Raw genomic sequence first — 24,819 nt, forward strand, 5'->3', positions numbered from 1 at the left:
CTGCCCAAATCACCGTCTCAAACTGCCCAAATCACCATCTCCAACTGCCCAAATCACAGTCTCCAACTGCCCAAATCACCATCTCCAACTGCCCAAATCACCGTCTCCAACTGCCCAAATCACCGTCTCCAACTGCCCAAATCACCGTCTCCAACTGCCCAAATCCCTGACACAAATCTCAACGACCTATATCTCAAACAGAGGGGCGTCAAAAGAACATGCTCAGGCTTAACAACACTGGAAGACACTAGGGTGCCATTTGGGACGCAGATGTGGTATTTAAAACACTGGTAAACATAGTGGTGATGTCACTCATGTGGGCTCATTCAGCCAGTTGCCTCATTTGTCCTACTTCAGGCAGAGGCACCCACCACATCATAACTTGTTAGATAAAACCCAGGTGGAGTAGCCATCTAAGTTTCCCCCTAGATTTGTAATTATGCAGCCAGCAAACGTTTCAAAGGGAAAACCTCTTGCCCACTGACTGCTGACTGACATGTAAGGAATCACCATCATGCAAGAGGGGCTTTACTGGTTTATCTATTCTGCAGCCAAGTTAGATCGACCAGTGTTATATCTATTCTGCAGCCAAGTTAGATCGACCAGTGTTATATCTATTCTGCAGCCAAGTTAGATCGACCAGTGTGATATCTATTCTGCAGCCAAGTTAGATCGACCAGTGTTATATCTATTCTGCAGCCAAGTTAGATCGACCAGTGTTATATCTATTCTGCAGCCAAGTTAGATCGACCAGTGTGATATCTATTCTGCAGCCAAGTTAGATCGACCAGTGTGATATCTATTCTGCAGCCAAGTTAGATCGACCAGTGTGATATCTATTCTGCAGCCAAGTTAGATCGACCAGTGTTATATCTATTCTGCAGCCAAGTTAGATCGACCAGTGTTATATCTATTCTGCAGTCAAATTAGATATTTTTTCATTCCAGATATGTAATGATCACAATAATGAAGATCAAGGAATGGAGGAACTAGTTTGAAGTAGGTTCATTTGAATGATCATGAAAAATGTTGATTGTTGATATGAATAGCAGCAATAAAACTGTAAAAATGATCTTATGTGTCCTATATATCGATCGCCTTAATAAACATAGATTCACTGAAATATGTATATCATTATGTAGCGTACTGTTAGTACTGTAGCCTTCCTCTGTGTGTGAAGAACTCAGGATCTAACAGGAAAATGTGAGTCTCATCCTGATCCAATCAGATGTCAGAATTCCCAGACTCTACCAGGGCCAGGGGGGTGATCCCTCCGTCACCTCCTTCCTCCATCCCTCCTTCACTCGTCACCATGTCGTTAGACAGGACCATTATAAATGCCTCTGCACACACGTCTGAAGCGCGCCAAAGGGATTTACAGAGCTTCAGCAAGACACAGAAGAGGGACGATTCTACCAAGAGAAAACGACCGTTCACTGAATCAGGATGTCTAAGCTTGCACTTTTCATTTTCTGCATTTCAACACAGGTAAATACATTCAGTTAACGTTACAGAGTAGGCTAATCCAAACTACATCATGTTAAGAATTTGAAAGCAACAACTTTGAAAAAAATCATTTAACCTTTTTATTTTCAGATTTGCTCCCAGATATTGGCGCAGGTGTGTCCGACAAGGTGCCTCTGTCCGCAGGAGCCTCCGATGTGCGCCCCCGGGGTCCAGTTGATTCTGGATGACTGTGCATGCTGTCTGGTCTGTGCGAGGCAGAAAGGAGAGGTGTGCTCGGAAATAAATCCCTGTGATACACACAAGGGTCTGAACTGCGACTACACAGCCGATGTACACCAGAGGACAGGTGTCTGTGTCGGTGAGTCATTTGCCCCTATCCAAGAGCTATCAATGATGATGATGATGATGATGATGTATTTTGTCTATTATTTGAGAACTCCTTGTTTTTACAATTCACATTCATTTGAAGACACACACACTTAAATATATGAAATTGTAGATTTTATCCAGATATGAGTATTGGAAATTAAACGTTTTAAATATTGATTTATGCTTTTCTTGTGTCCTCCTCTCTTCACAGCTCACGAGGGAGACATCTGCCTGTTGGACGGTTCAGTGTACCGGAACAGGGAGACCTTCTTCCCCAGCTGCAAGTACCAGTGCACATGCAGGGACGGCCAGATCGCCTGCGTGCCGCGCTGCAACCTGGACGTGATGCTGCCGGGCCCCGACTGCCCTCTGCCCAGGAAGGTGGCGGTCCCAGGGGAGTGCTGTGAGAAGTGGGTGTGTGAGCCCCAACCGGAGGCCAGTGCCCTGGGAAGCTTCGCCATGGCTGGTAAGCACTCAGTCTCTCTGCTCTCTAGTGTACTACATAGGGAATAGGGGCCATGTGGGACGCAGACCCTCTCTCTACTTCTCTCTGCTTCTGACGTGACTGGTACTCTGGTGCAAGCCACAAAGTCAAGAGACGGATTCTTGCATGCTTCTGGGTTGACCTGGCTGGCTCTGTGTGAAGGGAAATGCTAAATACCTCTGAGTACAGAGAGAGACAAGTTGACTTATCCCAGGAAGCCTCTGTGTAGACCTCCGTAGCCAGCCAAAACATTCAATTTCCTGTGCTCTGGAATGTGATGTACCTTGGATCGTTCTTAATATTTGACTAATGGACTTTAGGCACCTAAAGAAATAGATTCCGATAGAACTGTGAATTTGATTACCTGTATACCGATTATACACCAATGCAGGTGTATCAATCATGCAAACCACACAGATCCCAATGCCTGTCTAACATCTTATGCACTTTTGCCCAGCAATTCTCATGTCCATCAATCAATCTAGCATGCATCTGCATTTCCCACGTCACAACATCTGTCTCATCCGGTGTATCTCTCCCTGTCCCCCGTACAGCCTACAGACAGGAGGAGACAGTGGGGTTTGACTCGTGGGACCCCAGTACTAACTGCATAGAGCAGACTACGGAGTGGGGCGCCTGCTCTCGGACCTGTGGCATGGGCATCTCCACCCGGGTCACCAACAAGAACACCCACTGTGAGATGGTCAAGCAGACGCGTCTGTGCATCGTCAGGCCCTGTAGCAAACAGCACCAGCAGCTTCAGCAGAATTATGTTCCTAAGGTAGGTTACCCAACCAACTCTTACTGTATTAATAATACATACCAAATCACAGTTGTAGAAGGAAAATACATCAAGAATTTAAATGGCAGAATATGCTATTTCTTTTGCCATTCGGACTAAATGCATTGAAAATCTTCTAACTAACAAAACTCACAAGAGCTCTGACAAAATACATGAAAGATGTATTACGGTGTTCACCCACTGACAATAATTTCTTCTTCTAAATCCTCAGAGAGGAAGCAAGTGCCTGAGGATGAAGAAGGCGGTGAAACCCGTCCAGTTCAGCTATAAGAACTGCACCAGCGTCCAGACCTACAAGCCCCGGTACTGTGGCGTGTGTGTTGACGGCCGCTGCTGCACACCCCACAGCACCAAGACAGTGCAGGTGGAGTTCCAGTGCGCTCAGGGTAAAGCCATCAAGAAACCCATGATGTTCATCAACACCTGCGCCTGCCACTACCACTGTCCCAGAGACAACGCTGTGTATCAGCCATCAGACCTGGTCTACAGTGGCTACAGGTTATAATACTGTACCGCAGATACTTACAACTAAAGTTTCTCCTGTTCATCTGTGACGGTAGTATTGTACTGTACTGTAGTAAGATGACCCTATATCGCCATCTGGTGGCGATATTTTTTTAATGACGCCATATCCCTGACGGTGTATGGTTGGTCTCAGAGGGAGAATCTCAATCGCATACTTATCGCCTCCTCTCGCCTCCTTCTCAAAACCCATTGGATGAAAAAGCCAGATGTCCCTCCCCTCTGACATTCTCTTCCAATGGATTTTGAGAAGGAGGCGAGGAGAGAGGAGAGAGGACGCGAGGAGTATGCAATTGAGATTCTCACAGTCATCCCTTAGCTAACTTTACAGAATAGATGAGCTTTCTGCATCTGATACAGCTGGAAACGTTGTGCTTTAGTGTATCACAACGGCAGAGTTTTCCTTTTCTGCTTGCTGCAAACGGCCTCAGTGATCATGCAGAGCTCCTAGGTCAGTTTTAGACATCCTCTGGCTGTTCCAGAGGTATTTACGAAAATAGCGGTTAAGCTACCTACAATCGTTTCAAGTGCAATGTATGCACATCCAACAATTTTCCAGCTGCACGTCACAAAAAATTTTCTCATGAAAGCAACACCTGCTCACTGTTGTATTTGTTCAGGTGAAAACCTTGTGTTTCTATTCCCCTCATACCTCTGACCGTTGACCTTTTAGACATTCCAGACTCTTGCCCTCTCCCAGGCTCTCCAATCAACCTGGTCTTGGCCCACACAACAGTCATGTCAACAGCCAGGTCAAAGGTTGTTCTCATAACGTACTCCTACTTTCTACAGCAGCCTGGACCACTAGCCCCCCAATACACGTCAGACCTGGGTCAAATACATGTGTCAAATACTTGAGATGATTTAACTTGAGTTGGCAGTTGATGAGACTGTTCCGTTGGTTCCATTGTACAGGGTAAGCTAAGTCAAGTGCACCTCCAAAGTCTTTGACATAGGTATGTCACCCAGGTCTGATAGACTTTCATTGACTGCAATGCAATGTAGATTTTCCTAAAACAGAACGTTAATTTCCTACTCCTGTGTGGTCTTTTCCAAAGGCTTGTTTCCAGTAGTCTCTTGTAGAAAGACACAAGTTCTGTAAATACTTACTGTATAGTTGGTATGAGCGTGTATTAAATACACAATGTCTGTATGTCTATATAAACCCAATGTAAATATGAATTCTATACAGTGTCTGTATGTCTTTGTAAACCTAATGTAAATATGAATTCTATATAGTGTCTGTATGTCTTTGTAAACCTAATGTAAATATGAATTCTATTTAGTGTCTGTATGTGTACTCTGGTTGTGTTTCACCCAGCCTTTTCTGTCATTATAATAATACTGTGCTTACTCATTATTTCATATTAAATATGTATTTTTTTCTATAACTTCTGATTTGTTTGTCTTTATTCCAACCATCATGATATATTGTGTAGATAGATTGTTGGACAACAGAGGATGTACATTAGATTGACCTAAAACTGCATAACACAAGAATGGCATAACACCTTTCATATACAGTCCCGGTCAAAAGTTTGGACACACCTACTCATTCAAGGGTTTTTTCTTTATATTTACTATTTTCTACATTGTAGAATAATAGTGAAGACATCAACACTATCAAATAACACATATGGAATCATGTAGTAACTAAAAAAGTGTTAAACAAATCAAAATATATTTTATATTTGAGATTCTTCAAAGTAGCCTCCTGTAGCTCAGTTGGTAGAGCATGGCGCTTGCAACGCCAGGGTTGTGGGTTCGATTCCCACGGGGGGCCAGTATGAAAATGTTTTATGCACTCACTAACTGTAAGTCGCTCTGGATAAGAGCGTCTGGTAAATGTAAAAATGTAGCCACCCTTTGCCTTGATGACAGCTTTGCACACTCTTGGCATTCTCTCAACCAGCTTCATGAGATAGTCACCTGGAATGCATTTCAATTAACAGGTGTGCCTAGTCAAAAGTTCATTTGTGGAATTTCTTTCCTTCTTAATGCGTTTGAGCCAATCAGTTGTGTTGTGAAAAGGTAGGGGTGGTATACAGAAGATAGCACTATTTGGTAAAAGACCAAGTCCATATTATGGCAAGAACAGCAAATAAGCAAAAAGAAGCGACAGTCCATCATTACTTTAAGACATGAAGGTCAGTCTTAAATGTCAGTGAAAATGTCAAGAACTTTGAAAGTTTCTTCAAGTACGGTCGCAAAAACAATTAAGCACTATGATGAAACTGGCTCTCATGAGGACCGCCACAGGAAAGGAAGACCCAGAGTTACCTCTACTGCAGAGGTTCATTAGAGTTACCAGCCTCAGAAATTGCAGCCCAAATAAATGCTTCACAGAGTTCAAGTAACAGACACATCTCAATATCAACTGTTCAGAGGAGACTGCGTGAATCAGGCCTTCATGGTCGAATTGCTGCAAAGAAACCACTACTAAAGGACACCAATAAGAAGAAGAGACTTGCTTGGGCCAAAAAACATGATGAGTCCAAATTTGAGATGTTTGGTTCCAACTGCCGTGTCTTTGTGAGACGCAGAATAGGTGAACGGATGATCTCTGCATGTGTGGTTCCCACCGTGAAGCATGAAGGAGGAGGTGTGATGGTGTGGGGGTGCTTTGCTGGTGACACTGTGTGATTTATTTAGAATTCAAGGCACACTTAACCAGCATGGCTACCACAGCATTCTGCAGCGATACACCATCCTATCTGGTTTGCACTTAGTGGGACTATCATTTGTTTTTCAACAGGACAATGACCCAACACACCTCCAGGCTGTGTAAGGGCTATTTGACCAAGAAGGAGAGTGATGGAGTGCTGCATCAGACGACCTGGCCTCCACAATTACCCGCCCTCAACCCAATTGAGATAGTTTGGGATGAGTTGGACCGCAGAGTGAAGGAAAGGCAGTCAACAAGTGCTCAGCATATGTGGGAACTCCTTCAAGACTGTTTGAAAAGCATTCCTCATGAAGCTGGTTGAGAGAATGCCAAGAGTGTGCAAAGCTGTCATCAAGGCAAAGGGGGGCTACTTTGAAGAATCTCAAATATAAAATATATTTTGATTTGTTTAACACTTTTTTGGTTACTACGTGATTCCATATGTGTTATTTGATAGTTTTAATGTCTTCACTGTTATTCTACAATGTAGAAAATAGTAAAAATAAAGAAAAACCCTTGAATGAGTAGGTGTGTCCAAACTTTTGACTGGTACTGTAGGTTAATGCATAGTTTAGAGACAACCCGTCTAATGTATGTGACATAACATGCTTTATGACCATTAGTAAGAGATTATGGTGTGCTCTAACTTCCAATACTCGCTTCTTTACAAGTCAGTGAAATTACTGAATGTGCAAAGCTCTCCCAGAGCTGGTGCATAAAATCACTATCCAGCCAACACCGACACCTTGTGGACTATTTAATAAGTGCAGCAGAGTATAAGGACACATTACTTCTATTGTTATTCCTAAAGGAGTAAAAGTCAGCCACGGCCATAACTGCAGTGTCCCTGATCTGCACAGTGTCTGGTCCTGGTGGTCTGTAGAGCTAATTGGTCAACCATGACCATAACTGCAGTGTCCCTGGTCTGCACAGTGTCTGGTCCTGGTGGTCTGTAGAGCTAATTGGTCAACCATGACCATAACTGCTGTGTCCCTGGTCTGCACAGTGTCTGGTCCTGGTGGTCTGTAGAGCTAATTGGTAAACCATGACCATAACTGCAGTGTCCCTGGTCTGCACAGTGTCTGGTCCTGGTGGTCTGTAGAGCAAATTGGTCAACCATGACCATAACTGCAGTGGCCCTGGTCGGCACAGTGTCTGGTCCTGGTGGTCTGTAGAGCTAAATGGAAAAGTACAGCACGTTACACTTCAGCTCCACTGGAAGTTTCACGTTGCTTTTCCATCCGCGTTGTGTCAATGTGACGTTCTACCTGCTTCACAGAGCGCGTTGTTTTGAGAGCAGAGAAGGAGAAGGTCTGTATGGAGGAGTGGGACAAAATCCCGGCTGCAGTGTGTGCAAACCTGGTCAAGACCTACAGGAAACGTATGATCTCTGTAATTGCAAACAAAGGTTTCTGTACCAAATATTAAGTTCTGCTTTTCTGATGTATCAAATACTTATGTCATGCAATAAAATGCAAATTAATTACTTAAAAATCATACAATGTGATTTTCTGGATTTTTGTTTTAGATTCCGTCTCTCACAGTTGAAGTGTACCTATGATAAAAATTACAGACCTCTACATGCTTTGTAAGTAGGAAAACCTGCAAAATCGGCAGTGTATCAAATACTTGTTCTCCCCACTCTATATTACCCCCACGCTGTCCAGGGACATTGCTAATTGCCCTCTGTCCCATTACATTTCTTCCGCGGTACCTGGTTTTGGTGAGGTTGAAGCCAACCTCATCCACATAAATAAATTCATGGCGAATTACATGGGCATCCATCTCCAATACTCTCTGTAACAGACAAAAGGATATACAGATGAGTAAATATGGTATGTCTGAAGTACTGGAAGTAGTGTTGCATACATACCTCTACAAAGTCATGTCGCAGATTCTTGACTCTGTCAGAGTTTCTCTCAAATGGCACCTTGTAAAGTTGTTTCATCGTCACTTGGTGCCGTTGGAGGATGCGTTGTATGGTCGACAGGCTTACAGCATTGATGTTGTTAAATATGGTGTCATTATTCAAGATATGCTCTCTTATCTCTCGAATCCTAATTGCATTGTTGGCCAAAACCATATTTATAATTGCAGTCTCTTGTACATCTGTAAACAAGCGTCCTCGTCCTCCATGATGTCTTTGCCTTTCCACTCTGTACAGAATTCAAACGCATCTGACCTTTGACCTATTTATAGGCCTATACTACAGTAAAGCAGTGATTGGTTAGTGATCAGTTAAGCAATTCGTGTTTGCACATGTGAGAAGTGTGTGTGTGACCTGGTGAATAAGTGTAGCATTTTGATTGGTTGTGTTTGGAAAAGGAAAGCAAGTCACTTCCTGTTAGATTTTTGTGTTTTAGGTAGAGAATTGTGTGTAGTGTTTTGAAAAAAGTGTTTTATGCAATTGACAACTGAGTCAAAGGCTGAGAAATAGCTTATGGTTTTGGAGATTTGGTGTGTAGTTTTGCACTTTGAGTGAGAGGTTTCAAAAATCGTGTGACATGAAAATAATTTGTGTGTAAGCAGTTGGAAACAACTGTAATCAAACCAACAATGGTGAGCAGCAATGACCTCTGGACAGACGAGGTAGTACAAAAGGTTTATTGTATTGACATGTCAGGACTCTACATTAGGCATAAATAAGTTGATCACACAAGTGTCCGGTACATGTTTAAAAGGATATCAACACTACAGGTTCAGTATTATTATTGTGCACAGTACAGTACAGACAGAGCTTATTATTAACACACTCAATACTCTCAGCCATCACCAGCAAGACATTCATCAGAAACATCACACTCTCAATTCACCAACACATACAACAACACACACAGCATCACATTATCAATACAAGTAACAAAAATAAGGCAATTCAATTCATGCTTGTTAATCACAAAAAACAAAAATGGTCAGGAAATGTGTTACAATACAGAGGAACAGAACAGCCATTAATAAACAGAATAATACATGTGAAAACAAACACGACATGTTCAAAATATACACCAGACCATCAGAGCTGTGGTGAAGACAGGGCAGGGTAGACAGACAGACAGTGGTTTAGATCTCGCTCTCGTACGTGTGCATGTGAGTCTTCAGTGAGAGGATTTCAGGGTAACTCCGGCTGGTCCGGCGGTAGAAGTCCAGGCCCGTGAGGATCTCTACGTCTCGGACCCGGGCCGTGTGCAGCTTCATCAGATCCTCCACCCACTTAGACTCCTCCTCAGAGCTCTGGGGGACGAAGACAACATCACACAAGAGAACATCAGCTACCTGCAAGTTTGATGATGCTCTGAGATCTCTCTCTCTCTCTCTTTCTCTCTCTCTCTGTCGCTCTCTGTCCTCTGTCTCTCTCACTCACAATTTATCTTGGTGTTTCTGTGTGTGTGTGTGTGTGTGTGTGGGTCTGTATGTATGTGTGTGTGTGTCTGTGTGTGTGTGTGTCTGTGTGTCTGTGTGTGTGACAATGGCACCCTATTCCCTACATAATACACTACCTTTGATCAGAGCCTTATGTAGCAGCCCTATGTAGCAGCCCTATGTAGCAGCCCTATGTAGCAGCCCTATGTAGCAGCGTTATGTAGCAGCCCTATGTAGCAGCCTTATGTAGCAGCCCTATGTAGCAGCCTTATGTAGCAGCCCTATGTAGCAGCCCTATGTAGCAGCCCTATGTAGCAGCCTTATGTAGCAGCCCTATGTAGCAGCCCTATGTAGCAGCCTTATGTAGCAGCCTTATGTAGCAGCCCTATGTAGCAGCCCTAAGTAGCAGCCCTATGTAGCAGCCCTATGTAGCAGCCTTATGTAGCAGCCCTATGTAGCAGCCCTATGTAGCAGCCTTATGTAGCAGCCCTATGTAGCAGCCTTATGTAGCAGCCCTATGTAGCAGCCCTATGTAGCAGCCCTATGTAGTAGCCCTATGTAGCAGCCTTATGTAGCAGCCCTATGTAGCAGTCTTATGTAGCAGCCTTATGTAGCAGCCTTATCTAGCAGCCCTATGTAGCAGCCCTATGTAGCAGCCTTATGTAGCAGCCTTATGTAGCAGCCCTATATAGCAGCCCTATGTAGCAGCCCTATGTAGCAGCCCTATGTAGCAGCCTTATGTAGCAGCCCTATGTAGCAGCCCTATGTAGCAGCCCTATGTAGCAGCCCTATGTAGCATCCCTATGTAGCAGCCCTATGTAGCAGCCCTATGTAGCAGCCCTATGTAGCAGCCCTATGGGGCTCTGGCCAAAATTAGTGCTCTATATGGGGGTTAGGCTGCCATTTTGGACGTAGCCAGGGACTCACATTGCAGCTCTCGTCGTTGTCTGAGCGGTGTGGTAAGATGAAGGCAGAGCTGCTAAGAGGTCCAGTACAAACGTCCTCAGCCTGAGTGAAGTCCAGACAACTGGTTATCACACAGTAGTAGTGGGTTGGGATAGATCCTGAACCACTTACGTACCTGTGGGAGACAGTAGAGAAATACATGTGAAGATCACCAAAGGAGGTTGAATATTTGTTCATGGTAGACTATATGTAGCCAGGGGACAGTCAGTAACTATGAGACAGCATAGTCCCACAGACAGAGAACACACATTCAATCACATAAAGGCTCTATGTGAGGTTCAGTGACATTACGATGGTGATGATTGAAAAGAGCCAGAAATACATATATTTGTAATGACAGATCTTGGCCACTAGGTGGACCTAAAACTGCATTTTACATTTTGCTGGATAATTTCTTGGACAATACACAAATTTGCCTCTTTGTGCTGAATTAGTAAAATACTAAATACAATATTGGCCTTGTGCAGGAAAGGAAAGAGAAACATTGACTGTTCCAAATCGTTAAGATGCTAAACAAGGTCGGGTTTGACTTCCCATTTACTTTCCATTGAGAAGTACAGTACTATGCAGTATTGTGGAGGCATCCCAAATGGCACCCTATTTCCTTTTGAAGTGCACTACTTTTGACCGGCCCTGGTCAAAAGTAGTGCACTATAAAGGGAATAAGGGCCCTGGTCAAAAGTAGTGCACTATAATTGTGAACTATAAATAGGGGGCTATTTGGGATGCAACCTGTATGTAAGTATTAGCAGTGAAGACCAAAAGCCCTTACTGTTTAATTTTCTCTGCCGAGTCTCTCAGGCCATCGTAGTCGTAGTCAAATATGGGACCACAGATCAAGTTGACCCCATTTCTCTCCATGGCATACTTCTTCACAAGAGTCTTCTGGAAGTAGCTCCATATTCCTGAAGGAGAGACAGAGAAAGAGAGAGGAAGAGAGAGAGAAAGGCAAACTGTTACGAGAGCAGCAGGAAAACTTCACAACTCGGCAACATCCCCACCCCTGTATGTTTAGGGCTGTGAGGACAGACTTGATCAGCCCTTCACCCCTGTATGTTTAGGGCTGTGAGGACAGACTTGATCAGCCCTTCAACCCTGTATGTTTAGGGCTGTGAGGACAGACTTGATCAGCCCTTCACCCCTGTATGTTTAGGGCTGTGAGGACAGACTTGATCAGCCCTTCACCCCTGTATGTTTAGGGCTGTGAGGACAGACTTGATCAGCCCTTCACCCCTGTCTTGAGGAGAGGTGGGAATATGATGCATCTTTCTTCACACTACAAGTCAGTCTCTCCTGGAATGGCCAGATCTTTCCATAGAAGAAGGTGATGACTGCTCACTGGTTGATGCTCCCACAATCTTGATAAAGGTTTCAGTGATATCCAACAAACCTTGATAAAGCTTTCAGTGATACCCAACAAACCTTGATAAAGCGTTCAATGATATCCAACAAACCTTGATAAAGCTTTCAGTGATATCCAACAAACCTTGATAAAGATTTCAGTGAGACCCAACAAACCTTGATAAAGCTTTCAGTGATACCCAACAAACCTTGATAAAGCTTTCAGTGATATCCAACAAACCTTGATAAAGCTTTCAGTGATACCCAACAAACCTTGATAAAGCGTTCAGTGATATCCAACAAACCTTGATAAAGCTTTCAGTGATATCCAACAAACCTTGATAAAGATTTCAGTGAGACCCAACAAACCTTGATAAAGCTTTCAGTAATACCCAACAAACAACGCTTCAACAGACATTATTGGTCAGGTTTTTTGTCCAGCTGCTGTGCCAAGCTTGGATGTTGCGCAAAAAAAACCTATTTTCAGGAAGTTTCCATATAGCACAACTAGCCTTATAGAACACAACTAGCCTTATAGAACACAACTAGCCTTACAGTGGGGAAAAAAAGTATTTAGTCAGCCACCAATTGTGCATGTTCTCCCACTTAAAAAGATGAGAGAGGCCTGTAATTTTCATCATAGGTACACGTCAACTATGACAGACAAAATGAGGAAAAAAAATCCAGAAAATCACATTGTAGGATTTTTTATGAATTTATTTGCAAATTATGGTGGAAAATAAGTATTTGGTCAATAACAAAAGTTTCTCAATACTTTGTTATATACCCTTTGTTGGCAATGACACAGGTCAAACGTTTTCTGTAAGTCTTCACAAGGTTTTCACACACTGTTGCTGGTATTTTGGCCCATTCCTCCATGCAGATCTCCTCTAGAGCAGTGATGTTTTCGGGCTGTCGCTGGGCAACACGGACTTTCAACTCCCGCCAAAGATTTTCTATGGGGTTGAGATCTGGAGACTGGCTAGGCCACTCCAGGACCTTGAAATGTTTCTTACGAAGCCACTCCTTCGTTGCCCGGGCGGTGTGTTTGGGATCATTGTCATGCTGAAAGACCCAGCCACGTTTCATCTTCAATGCCCTTGCTGATGGAAGGAGGTTTTCACTCAAAATCTCACGATACATGGCCCCATTCATTCTTTCCTTTCGTCCTGGTCCCTTTGCAGAAAAACAGCCCCAAAGCATGATGTTTCCACCCCCATGCTTCACAGTAGGTATGGTGTTCTTTTGGATGCAACTCAGCATTCTTTGTCCTCCAAACACGACGAGTTGAGTTTTTTACCAAAAAGTTCTATTTTGGTTTCATCTGACCATATGACATTCTCCCAATCCTCTTCTGGATCATCCAAATGCACTCTAGCAAACTCAGACGGGCCTGGACATGTACTGGCCTAAGCAGGGGGGACACGTCTTGCACTGCAGGATTTGAGTCCCTGGCGCCGTAGTGTGTTACTGATGGTAGGCTTTGTTACTTTGGTCCCAGCTCTCTGCAGGTCATTCACTAGGTCCCCCGTGTGGTTCTGGGATTTTGCTCACCGTTCTTGTGATCATTTTGACCCCAGGGTGAGATCTTGCGTGGAGCCCCAGATCGAGGGAGATTATCAGTGGTCTTGTATGTCTTCCATTTCCTAATAATTGCTCCCACAGTTGATTTCTTCAAACCAAGCTGCTTACCTATTGCAGATTCAGTCTTCCCAGCCTGGTGCAGGTCTACAATTTTGTTTCTGGTGTCCTTTGACAGCTCTTTGGTCTTGGCCATAGTGGAGTTTGGAGTGTGACTGTTTGAGGTTGTGGACAGGTGTCTTTTATACTGATAACAAGTTCAAACAGGTGCCATTAATACAGGTAACGAGTGGAGGACAGAGGAGCCCTTAAAGAAGAAGTTACAGGTCTGTGAGAGCCAGAAATCTTGCTTGTTTGTAGGTGACCAAATACTTATTTTCCACCATAATTTGCAAATAAATTCATTAAAAAATCCTACAATGTGATTTTCTGGATTTTTTTTCCCTCAATCCTGTCTGTCATAGTTGACGGTACCTATGATGAAAATTACAGGTCCTCTCATCTTTTTAAGTGGGAGAACTTGCACAATTGGTGGCTGACTAAATACTTTTTTCCCCACTGTGATATATATATATATATATATATATATATATATATATATATATATATATATATATATATATATATATATTGGGAATTGATGCCATTTGGGACACAGCCCTAACCATGAGGAAACCATACATGATTTTCATCTCCAACCCAGGCCTCTACCTCAGAGTGAAAACAACATATTTGAAGTGTGTACATTATGGAGAGGAGGTGGGGTTGTGCGTAGCTATATGCAATTATGCAGGGATTATTGTTGTGGACATTCTTCCAGTACAGAGGCAGCCCTCACACACAGTGGCCCACTTTAACATCTGAGGTCATACAACTGACCACCCCTAAACTGTCGACCCACACGCTATCCATACACACTGACTCTTTACACACACACACACACACACACACACTCTGACTCTCACACACACTTTAACACTCACACGCACATTCGCTCTCCCAGTCTTCCTTTTAAGTCTCTCTCGTTGTTGGGTCTGCAGGTCATTAGTTAAAGTAATTACTTCCTCAAACATTCAATTTAGACTGAGTGAAAACAGGAGTAAACCAGGACCCAATTACATCAATTCATCTTGTCAGTGTGATTTCTGTTCACTGGTGATGACATATGAATGTGGCCACCTTGTCAGTGTGATTTCTGTTCACTGGTGATGACATATGAATGTGGCCTATGAACAGTTGACATGCCATGTAGTTAAAAAAAAGTTTGACTTACTTTTGAATGCTGGGTACATGGGTACGGTGTTAGTGATGAGGACTGCATCAAGTTTGCCGTCTTGGGTCGGAGCCAGCTCTATAGATAAAACAAAATGGTGGAAGATCAATGCTTGAATGTACAGTACAATTTAGATTGCCTCATGTCTTATTACTACATTGTAAACTATAGTACATGGGCCGGTTGCATCAGCTGGGCGTTCCAAAGTTAGTCTTAAATGCTAAGCCGAATGTAGTGTTAGGATCAGGCGTACCCCAAACTGGTGCAACCAGCCACTGGTAAACAATATGAGATCTGACAGGAGATAACATTGAGGACGTACGTGGAGGGTAGAGGAAGGCGTAGGAGATCTGTTTGTCAGCCTTGTAGCTGGAGCAGGATTGGCTGAAGGCCGGAGGGATACGGATGTCAGGTCTGACACAGTTAGTCAGATGCTCTGGTAGAGGTGTTACTTCTACCTGGAAAACACAACCACAACGTTAGACCACTGAAGACTGTAGTCAACGTTAGACCACTGAAGACTGTAGTCAACGTTAGACCACTGAAGACTGTAGTCAACGTTAGAACACTGTAGACTGTAGTCAACGTTAGAACACTGTAGACTGTAGTCAACGTTATAACACTGTAGACTGTAGTCAACATTAGAACACTGTAGACTGTAGTCAACGTTAGACCACTGTAGTCAACGTTAGACCACTGTAGACTGTAGTCAACATTAGAACACTGAAGACTGTAGTCAACGTTAGAACACTGTAGACTGTAGTCAACATTAGAACACTGTAGACTGTAGTCAACATTAGACCACTGTAGTCAACATTAGAACACTGTAGACTGTAGTCTACATAAGAACACTGAAGACTGTAGTCAACGTTAGAACACTGTAGTCAACATTAGACCACTGTAGACTGTAGTCAACATTAGAACACTGTAGACTGTAGTCAACGTTAGAACACTGTAGACTGTAGTCAACATTAGAACACTGTAGACTGTAGTCAACGTTAGACCACTGTAGTCAACGTTAGACCACTGTAGACTGTAGTCAACATTAGAACACTGAAGACTGTAGTCAACGTTAGAACACTGTAGACTGTAGTCAACATTAGAACACTGTAGACTGTAGTCAACATTAGACCACTGTAGTCAACATTAGAACACTGTAGACTGTAGTCAACATAAGAACACTGAAGACTGTAGTCAACGTTAGAACACTGTAGTCAACATTAGACCACTGTAGACTGTAGTCAACATTAGAACACTGTAGACTGTAGTCAACATTAGACCACTGTAGACTGTAGTCAACATTAGAACACTGTAGACTGTAGTCAACATTAGACCACTGTAGTCAACGTTAGACCACTGTAGACTGTAGTCAACATTAGAACACTGAAGACTGTAGTCAACGTTAGAACACTGTAGACTGTAGTCAACATTAGAACACTGTAGACTGTAGTCAACATTAGACCACTGTAGTCAACATTAGAACACTGTAGACTGTAGTCAACATAAGAACACTGAAGACTGTAGTCAACGTTAGAACACTGTAGACTGTAGTCACTGACAATACACTAGAGCAGGACTCTCCACCCTGTTCCTGGAGAGATACCCTCCTGTAGGTTTTAACTCCAACCCTGTTCCTGGAGAGATACCCTCCTGTAGGTTTTAACTCCAACCCTGTTCCTGGAGAGCTACCCTCCTGTAGGTTTTTACTCCAACCCTGTTCCTGGAGAGATACCCTCCTGTAGGTTTTAACTCCAACCCTGTTCCTGGAGAGATACCCTCCTGTAGGTTTTAACTCCAACCCTGTTCCTGGAGAGATACAGTGCATTCAGAAAGTGTTCAGAATCCTTCCCTTTTTCCCAATTTTGTTACCTTAAAGCCTTATTCTAAAATGGATTACATTTTTTTTTTCTTCATCAAACTACACACAATACCCCATAATCAAAAAGCGAAAACTGTTCTTTAGAATTTTTGCAAATGTATTAAAAATAAAATACATACGTTATTTACATAAGTTTTCAGACCCTTTGCTATGAGACACAAAATTGAGCTCAGGTGCATCCTGTTTCCATTGATCATCCTCGAGATGTTTCTACAACTTGATTGGAGTCCACCTGTGGTAAATTGAATTGATCGGACATGATTTGGAAAGGCTCACACCTGTCTATATAAGGTCCCACAGTTGACCGCGCATGTCAGAGCAAAAACCAAGCCATGAGGTCGAAGGAATTGTCCGTAGAGCTCCGAGATAGGATTGTGTCGAGGCACATATCTGGGGAAGGGTACCAAAAAATGTCTGCAGCATTGAAGGTCCCCAAGAACACAGTGGCCTCCATTCTTAAATGGAAGAATTTTGGAACTACCAAGACTCTTCCTAGAGCTGGCCGCCCGGCCAAACTGAGCAATCGGGGGAGAAGGGCCTTGGTCAGGGAGGTCACCAAGAACCCGATGGTCACTCTGACAGAGCTCCAGAGTTCCTCTGTGGAGATGGGAGGACCTTCCAGAAGGACAACCATCTCTGCAGCACTCCACCAATCAGGCCTTTATGGTAGAGTGGCCAGACGGAAGCCACTCCTCAGTAATAGGAGCGGCAGGTAGCTTAGTGGTTAAGAGCGTTGTGCCAGTAACCGAAAGGTCTCTGGTTCTAATCCCCGAGCCGACTAGGTGAAAAATCTGTTGATGTGCCCTTGAGCAAGGCACTTAACCCTAATTGCTCCTGTAAGTCGCTCTGGATAAGAGCGTCTGCTAAATGACTAAAAGTTTTTTTTTTAAATGTACATGTAAAAGGCACATGACAGACCGCTTGGAGTTTGCCAAAGGGCACCTAAAGGACTCTCATACTATGAGAAACAAGATTCTCTGGTCTGATGAAACCAATATTGAACTCTTTGGCCTGAATGCCAAGCGTCACGTCTGGAGGAAACCTGGCACCATCCCTACGGTGAAGCATGGTGGTGGCAGCTTCATGCTGTGGGGATGTTTTTCAGCGGCAGGGACTGGAAGACTAGTCAGGATCGAGGGAAAGATTAACGGAGCAAAGTGCAGAGAGATCCTTGATGAAAACTTGCTCCAGAGTGCTCAGGACCTCAGACTGGGACGAAGGTTCACCTTCCAACAGGACAACAACCCTAAGCACACAGCCATGACAATACAGCAGTGGCTTCGGGACAAGTCTCTGAATGTCCTTGAGTGGCCCAGCCAGAGCCCGGACTTGAACCCGATCAAATATCTCTGGAGAAACCTGAAAATAGCTGTGCAGTGAAGCTCTCCATCTAACGTGACAGAGCTTGAGAGGATCTGCATAGAAGAATGTGAGAAACTCCCCAAATACAGGTGTGCCAAGCTTGTAGTGTCAAACCCAAGTAGACTCAAGGCTGTAATCGCTTCCAAAGGTGTTTCAACAAAGTACTGATTAAAGGGTCTGAATACTTATGTAAATGTGATATTTCTGTTTTTTATTTGTACATTTTCGAGAATTTCTAAAAACCTGTTTTTGCTTTGTCATTATGTGGTATTGTGTGTAGATTGATGAGGGAAAAAAACTATTTAATCTATTTTAGAATAAGGCTGTAATGTAAGAAAATGTGGAAAAAGTCAAGGGGTCTGAATACTTTCCGAATGCGCTGTACATATTACCTCAATGACCTGGACTAACCTGTACCCCCACACATTGACTCAGTACCGGTACCCCCTGTATATCGCCTCGCTACTGTTATTATTATTATTATTATCATCATTAATTTTTTTTTATTTTATATTTTCTTAACACTTATTTTTCTTAAAACTGCATTGTTGGTTAAGGGCTTGTAAGTAAGAATTTCACGGTAAGGTCTACACCTGTTGTATTCTGCGCATGTGACAATTAAAATTTGATTGGATTGGAGTTAAAACCTACAGGACGGTATCTCACCAGGAACAGGGTTGGAGTTAGCATATAGCTAATATCAACATAAACGATGTATGAAACTTGTAAGCTATGTCCTGTATGACATACCTGTTTGGAGACGGTATAGGACGTCCATAGGGGCATAGCGAGTGATTCACTGTACCCACTGATATAGTCACTGTGGTGTAGAATGCTGTATTTAGCACGGAACAGAAGTGCAGGTCGACCATGAGGGAGGTTCTTGCTGTCTGGAGGAGAAGACAACAACCCCAGAAGCTTGTAACAACACTCTGAAGATGATATTCAATAGTAATATGAGAAATAGGTCATGTTTCAAGCCCTACTGACATTTCTATGTAATAACATGTTAATAACAACATTGTTAGTGCAGTAATTACAGCGTTATTACACAGGTATTAGCATTACTACTACTCAGGCATAAGACCAACGCTATGGACCAGAGAGAGACGTACCATCAACAGCTTGCCTCAGTCTCTGATTAAGCTCTTCCACTTTGTTCTGTAAGAAACAGAGCCACAGTGACTCCAGGTTATAGCCTCTTACAAGGGGGACTTTCAAAGCTCTCTGCCCCCTATTTTTTGAACGTAACTGCAAAAGATTGAAGGTGAAAATCTCTTGCAAGAGATCTATAATCCGTGCAGAAGCAAGACGACTTCACAGACAGAAGTTAGAAGAAGAGGAATCAAACAAACAAGCATGAGAATGAATAGCAGCAGCTATTGATTAGAGACAACAATCAGTCCCAGACACAGAAACCAGTTTAACACGTTAAATACACAACATGTAGTAATGCCTAGTGCAACAGATATCAGTCAGATCATAGGTCAAACACACATGCATTACAGATCAATAAAATAACATGTAGTCTATTTCTTGATATGCAGAAATCAATCTGATTAATTTTATTGAAGCATATATCAAGTTGATATAAAATCAAAAGCCTCAATATCCGTCTGTCTACGGCTGTGAAAGCTATATAAATACATTCTCATTCTAGTTCTGTGGTGAGAGCAATAGAGATAAATACAGTATCTACATTATCTATCTCTATAGTGATACAGTATCTATCTCTATAGTGATACAGTATATATATCTACAGTGATACAGTATCTATCTCTATAGTGATACAGTATCTACAGTGAGGGGAAAAAAGTATTTGATCCCCTGCTGATTTTGTATGTTTGCCCACTGACAAAGAAATGATCAGTCTATAATTTTAATGGTAGGTTTATTTGAACAGTGAGAGACAGAATAACAACAACAAAAATTCCAGAAAAACGCATGTCAAAAATTTTATAAATTGATTTGCATTTTAATGAGGGAAATAAGTATTTGACCCCTCTGCAAAACATTACTTAGTACTTGGTGGCAAAACCCTTGTTGGCAATCACAGAGGTCAGATGTTTCTTGTAGTTGGCCACCAGGTTTGCACACATCTCAGGAGGGATTTTGTCCCACTCCTCTTTGCAGATCTTCTCCAAGTCATTAAGGTTTCGAGGCTGACGTTTGGCAACTTCGAACCTTCAGCTCCCTCCACAGATTTTCTATGGGATTAAGGTCTGGAGACTGGCTAGGCCACTCCAGGACCTTAATGTGCTTATTCTTGAGCCACTCCTTTGTTGCCTTGGCCGTGTGTTTTGGGTCATTGTCATGCTGGAATACCCATCCACGACCCATTTTCAATGCCCTGACTGAGGGAAGGAGGATCTCACCCAAGATTTGACGGTACATGGCCCCGTCCATCGTCCCTTTGATGCGGTGAAGTTGTCCTGTCCCCTTAGCAGAAAAACACCCCCAAAGCATAATATTTCCACCTCAATGTTTGACGGTGGGGATGGTGTTCTTGGGGTCATAGGAAGCATTCCTCCTCCTCCAAACACGGCGAGTTGAGTTGATGCCAAATAGCTCCATTTTGGTCTCATCTGACCACAAGACTTTCACCCAGTTCTCCTCTGAATCATTCAGATGTTCATTGGCAAACTTCAGACGGGCCTTTATATTTGCTTTCTTGAGCAGGGGGACCTTGCGGGCGCTGCAGGATTTCAGTCCTTTACGGCGTAGTGTGTTACCAATTGTTTTCTTGGTGACTATGGTCCCAGCTGCCTTGAGATCATTGACAATATCCTCCCGTGTAGTTCTGGGCTGATTCCTCACCGTTCTCATGATCATTGCAACTCCACGAGGTGAGATCTTGCATGGAGCCCCAGGCCGAGGGAGATTGACAGTTCTTTTGTGTTTCTTCCATTTGCGAATAATCGCACCAACTGTTGTCACCTTCTCACCAAGCTGCTTGGCGATGTTCTTGTAGCCCATTCCAGCCTTGTGTAGGTCTACAATCTTGTCCCTGACATCCTTGGAGAGCTCTTTGGTCTTAGCCATGGTGGAGAGTTTGGAATCTGATTGATTGATTGCTTCTGTGGACAGGTGTCTTTTATACAGTAACAAGCTGAGATTAGGAGCACTCCCTTTAAGAGTGTGCTCCTAATCTCAGTTCGTTACCTGTATAAAAGACACCTGGGAGACAGAAATCTTTCTGATTGTGAGGGGGTCAAATACTTACTTCCCTCATTAAAATGCAAATCAATTTATAACATTTTTGACATTCGTTTTTTTTTGGTGTTATTCTGTCTCTCACTGTTCAAATAAACCTACCATTAAAATTATAGACTGATCATTTCTTTGTCAGTGGGCAAACGTACAAAATCAGCAGGGGATCAAATACTTTTTTCCCTCACTGTATATCTACAGTGATACAGTATCTATCTCTACAGTGAAACAGTATCTATCTCTACAGTGATACAGTATCTATCTCTACAGTGATACAGTATCTATCCCTACAGTGATACAGTATCTATCTCTACAGTGATACAGTATATATCTCTACAGTGATACAGTATCTATCCCTACAGTGATACAGTATCTATCTCTACAGTGATACAGTATCTATCTCTACAGTGATACAGTTAGCATCTCTACAGTGATACAGTATCTATCTCTACAGTGATACAGTATCTATCCCTACAGTGATACAGTATCTATCTCTACAGTGATACAGTATCTATCTCTACAGTGATACAGTATCTATCTCTACAGTGATACAGTATCTATCTCTACAGTGATACAGTATCTATCTCTATAGTGATACAGTATCTATCTCTACAGTGATACAGTATCTATCTCTGTGGCTATAAGAGCTGTGCTGTTTTGTAGCTGACCTTGTCATCACAGCTGCAGCCTAAGTCATCGGTCAGAGTAATGATGGGACCTGAGAGGGTGGGTTTAGACACCTCCTCTGGCATTGTGGGTTTGTGGACCGGGCTCTTCAACAGGTGGTTCAGACTGCCATGAGTCCCGTTGTTAGGGGCAGGCTTCAGGCCAAGCAGATCTGTTCCATGAAAACGGAAAATAAAGTATTTTATCGTATCATATCACATTGTTTGACTACAGTAAGATCTCAAGTCAATTCAATGCAACTTCACTGTCCATAACGTATGAGTATGGGGTGACGAATTCTATGCCTCCCTCAAGTAAAAAATTATACATGGAAAAGATGCCTTACCACACATGACATTGTAAAGTTCAATGTTTTCAAAAACTGGCACTTTGGTCTTGAATTTAAACATAGGTCCATATCCCAAGAAAATGGTCTAAAGAACAAGAACAGGATAAGGTAATGATTAATAATTAATTGTTATAAATCACTTGTTGATAAATCAAGATGAGAATAAAACTAGCATACCTGCATGCTGTTTATCTTGTTGTCATAACCGTGATCTCCTGCAAAACCACATTTCCCAGGGTGCCTCTTTCCTCCTTCTGGAGACTTCCTGTGACAGTCAGCGTTATGCATAAATACAAAAAAAAGGCTTTGAAGTTACATGAAGACAAGCAAGCATGATGCAAAAAAAACATTTTCCAACATCAGATAATTGATGGTTTAAATAATATGAACTATCTAAATTTCCTCACAGAGGATGAAGACAATGTGCAGCCTAAATAAACATTCAAGGAAATTGTGTCTGATTTTCATAACATTGATTTGATTAAAACCAGACCACACAGATACAGCCCTACATACACAGTAACACACTGAAATCATTATAGACCCAAGTTAAAGGATTCAGTTCACCAAGGCCAACCCCACACCACCACATTCCCCTCAAAAGCCCTGTAATTGAAAAACAGACACTTTTTTATTGAGCGTGCATTAAGCACTACAGTCAGTGGTGTCTGTGTAAGGGACAACCCACAAGCACGTAGAGCCGGAAAATCACCAACGGCAGGGAAAACGGCTAACAAATATTGCACTTCATTTGGGTATTTAATTTAAAAGACTGTTTTACTCTGCTAGCTGCCACTGCAGGAGGGTAGGAATTTCTCACTCAGAAAGCATTAAGTTCACAACTCATGGTGCCAGCGATTAAACAAGTCTATATCTTAGCAGGCAGGAGGAGGGATCTCAAAGAGCTCTTTCATTTAGCTCTGTGGCGTGCCAACTCAAAGAGGGTGACATCCCCATGGAGCTGGCTTATTCTTAACCATCCCTCTCCTCTCCGTCTTTCAACCATTGATTTGTTTTCAGTTGTTGTCCGCGACAGACAGACAGACAGACAGGCATTACCTCATGGGTTTACACTAGGAGTGAGAACCTTCCACTGGGTCTGACCAACACTGGGACTGATGATGACAAACATACAGAGTCTGTCCAGGTATAGGACACCACCAATAGGACACGCCAATAGGACACGTCAATAGGACACGCCAATAGGACACACCGTAGCAAAATATCTGTGGTCTATTTCCATTTCAAAACAAGAGAGAGAGAGAGAGAGAGAGAGAGAGAGAGAGAGAGAGAGAGAGAGAGAGAGAGTGAGAGAGAGAGAGAGAGAGGGAGAGAGAGGGAGAGAGAGAGTGTAAGGGAGAGAGAGAGAGAGAGAGAGGGAGAGAGAGAGGGAGGGAGAGAGCGAGAGAATAACCTTGCGATGTGCCACTTTCTCTCCACTAACAGATGGATATCCTCTATTCTCCTGTTGTTGGTGTAGTGAAGGCGCTTGGGGAGATGCTGCTTCAGATAGGGCTTGAAGTGCTGGTCCGTTTTTTTACACTGAGGGGGCAGAAGAACATGATTCCAGGTGCTCTGTAGTAGAACTCTGTCACCACTATTTCATCAACTATCATTCAGGATTTTTCACCTTAACCTTTGACACGACAACACAGATATGAATATTGGTCAGAACAATGACTTAGAGAAGACAATGTGCATGGAAATACAACGTGTATAATACTCACCGTAAGATTTGCAACAACCGATTTTGCATCATCTGAAAAAGACAAAGTGTTCTAATTTACTGTCGACTGTTAGGAAATGTGCCTCGTTCTACTGTACTGAGGACGCAGTTCATAACTGGATCAGTAGGGACACATCAACCTAGTCTGGGGAGGAGGCGTGCTCTTCTGAGCAGAAAGATACACAGTAAAGTTATGTTATTGTTTTGGCCTCGCCTGACCTGGCCAACTGAGATACAGTACTCTGTCTTTCACTGCAGACTTTCCAGTAACTGGAGGAATTGGTCTGCCTGTCTAAATGCAGCCTATGAGGACAACAATGGAAATAGGTCTCTGATTTTAGTTGGGGATTTGTAGTTGGTTAGTTGGGTAATCCTCAATGATTTTATTAATGCATGTTCTTCAATAGAGTATTGGGTGTTCATCCCTCCCACTTGTTTCCAAGATGGCAGCATGTCAAGTCGTTTGTTTGTGACTAGTACATTTTAACCTACTAATAATCTATTTATTTATGGTTGCGTAACTTCGTTGTTGCGTAGTGCAAACTATTTTATTTTTGCTGGTGTAAAGATCACGGGTCCTCCTCAACTCGGAACTTCATTACTTGAAGTTTACCAAAGTAACCCTATCTCTGGCTGGCCTGAGTTCCTCGTTAGTCCGCGGAGTGTCTTGTCCGAGCTGCTCCTTGCTCTTCGCCTGGCTGTCAGTGGCAGCTCAACCCGTTCTCTCTATCGCCCTCAACACCCAATCTACTCACACGCGCAAACACTCACATTGACTCACATACACGCTGTCCCTC

General features: G+C 42.9%; 2 protein-coding genes across 2 annotated transcripts in view; one reads left to right on the forward strand and one right to left on the reverse strand.

The window, feature by feature from the left end:
- Nucleotides 1-1,378: 1,378 nt before the first annotated feature.
- LOC121586068 (CCN family member 3) lies at nucleotides 1,379-5,035 on the forward strand. The gene is made up of 5 exons (XM_041902520.2): nucleotides 1,379-1,488; nucleotides 1,597-1,825; nucleotides 2,048-2,302; nucleotides 2,875-3,101; nucleotides 3,334-5,035. Exons 1-5 carry the CDS (start codon nucleotides 1,447-1,449, stop codon nucleotides 3,625-3,627), a joined length of 1,047 nt encoding a protein of 348 aa, XP_041758454.1. The 5' UTR covers nucleotides 1,379-1,446; the 3' UTR covers nucleotides 3,628-5,035.
- A 3,864-nt stretch (nucleotides 5,036-8,899) lies between these two features.
- The window catches only part of LOC121586069 (ectonucleotide pyrophosphatase/phosphodiesterase family member 2), a 35,889-nt gene continuing 19,969 nt past the window's right edge, over nucleotides 8,900-24,819 (reverse strand). Inside the window, exons 14-25 of the mRNA XM_041902521.1 lie at nucleotides 24,024-24,055; nucleotides 23,711-23,838; nucleotides 22,474-22,561; nucleotides 22,294-22,381; nucleotides 21,950-22,119; nucleotides 19,187-19,232; nucleotides 18,822-18,961; nucleotides 15,153-15,288; nucleotides 14,831-14,908; nucleotides 11,408-11,540; nucleotides 10,597-10,750; nucleotides 8,900-9,540 (exon numbers count right to left, since the gene is read on the reverse strand). Of these exons, the coding sequence (XP_041758455.1) occupies nucleotides 9,370-9,540; nucleotides 10,597-10,750; nucleotides 11,408-11,540; nucleotides 14,831-14,908; nucleotides 15,153-15,288; nucleotides 18,822-18,961; nucleotides 19,187-19,232; nucleotides 21,950-22,119; nucleotides 22,294-22,381; nucleotides 22,474-22,561; nucleotides 23,711-23,838; nucleotides 24,024-24,055 (1,364 nt within the window). The 3' untranslated portion in view covers nucleotides 8,900-9,369. The remainder of the gene's footprint in view (nucleotides 9,541-10,596; nucleotides 10,751-11,407; nucleotides 11,541-14,830; nucleotides 14,909-15,152; nucleotides 15,289-18,821; nucleotides 18,962-19,186; nucleotides 19,233-21,949; nucleotides 22,120-22,293; nucleotides 22,382-22,473; nucleotides 22,562-23,710; nucleotides 23,839-24,023; nucleotides 24,056-24,819) is intronic.

This window comes from Coregonus clupeaformis, chromosome 17, assembly GCF_020615455.1.
Source record: "Coregonus clupeaformis isolate EN_2021a chromosome 17, ASM2061545v1, whole genome shotgun sequence".
Taxonomy (NCBI): domain Eukaryota; kingdom Metazoa; phylum Chordata; class Actinopteri; order Salmoniformes; family Salmonidae; genus Coregonus; species Coregonus clupeaformis.

Bases quoted from the DNA above. Each gene is read 5' to 3' on its own strand.
- LOC121586068 (XM_041902520.2), top strand. From the start codon at position 1,447: ATGTCTAAGCTTGCACTTTTCATTTTCTGCATTTCAACACAG. The intron at 1,826-2,047 runs GTGAGTCATTTG...CTCTCTTCACAG, and splicing joins GAGGACAGGTGTCTGTGTCG to CTCACGAGGGAGACATCTGC. The intron at 3,102-3,333 runs GTAGGTTACCCA...CTAAATCCTCAG, and splicing joins AGCAGAATTATGTTCCTAAG to AGAGGAAGCAAGTGCCTGAG.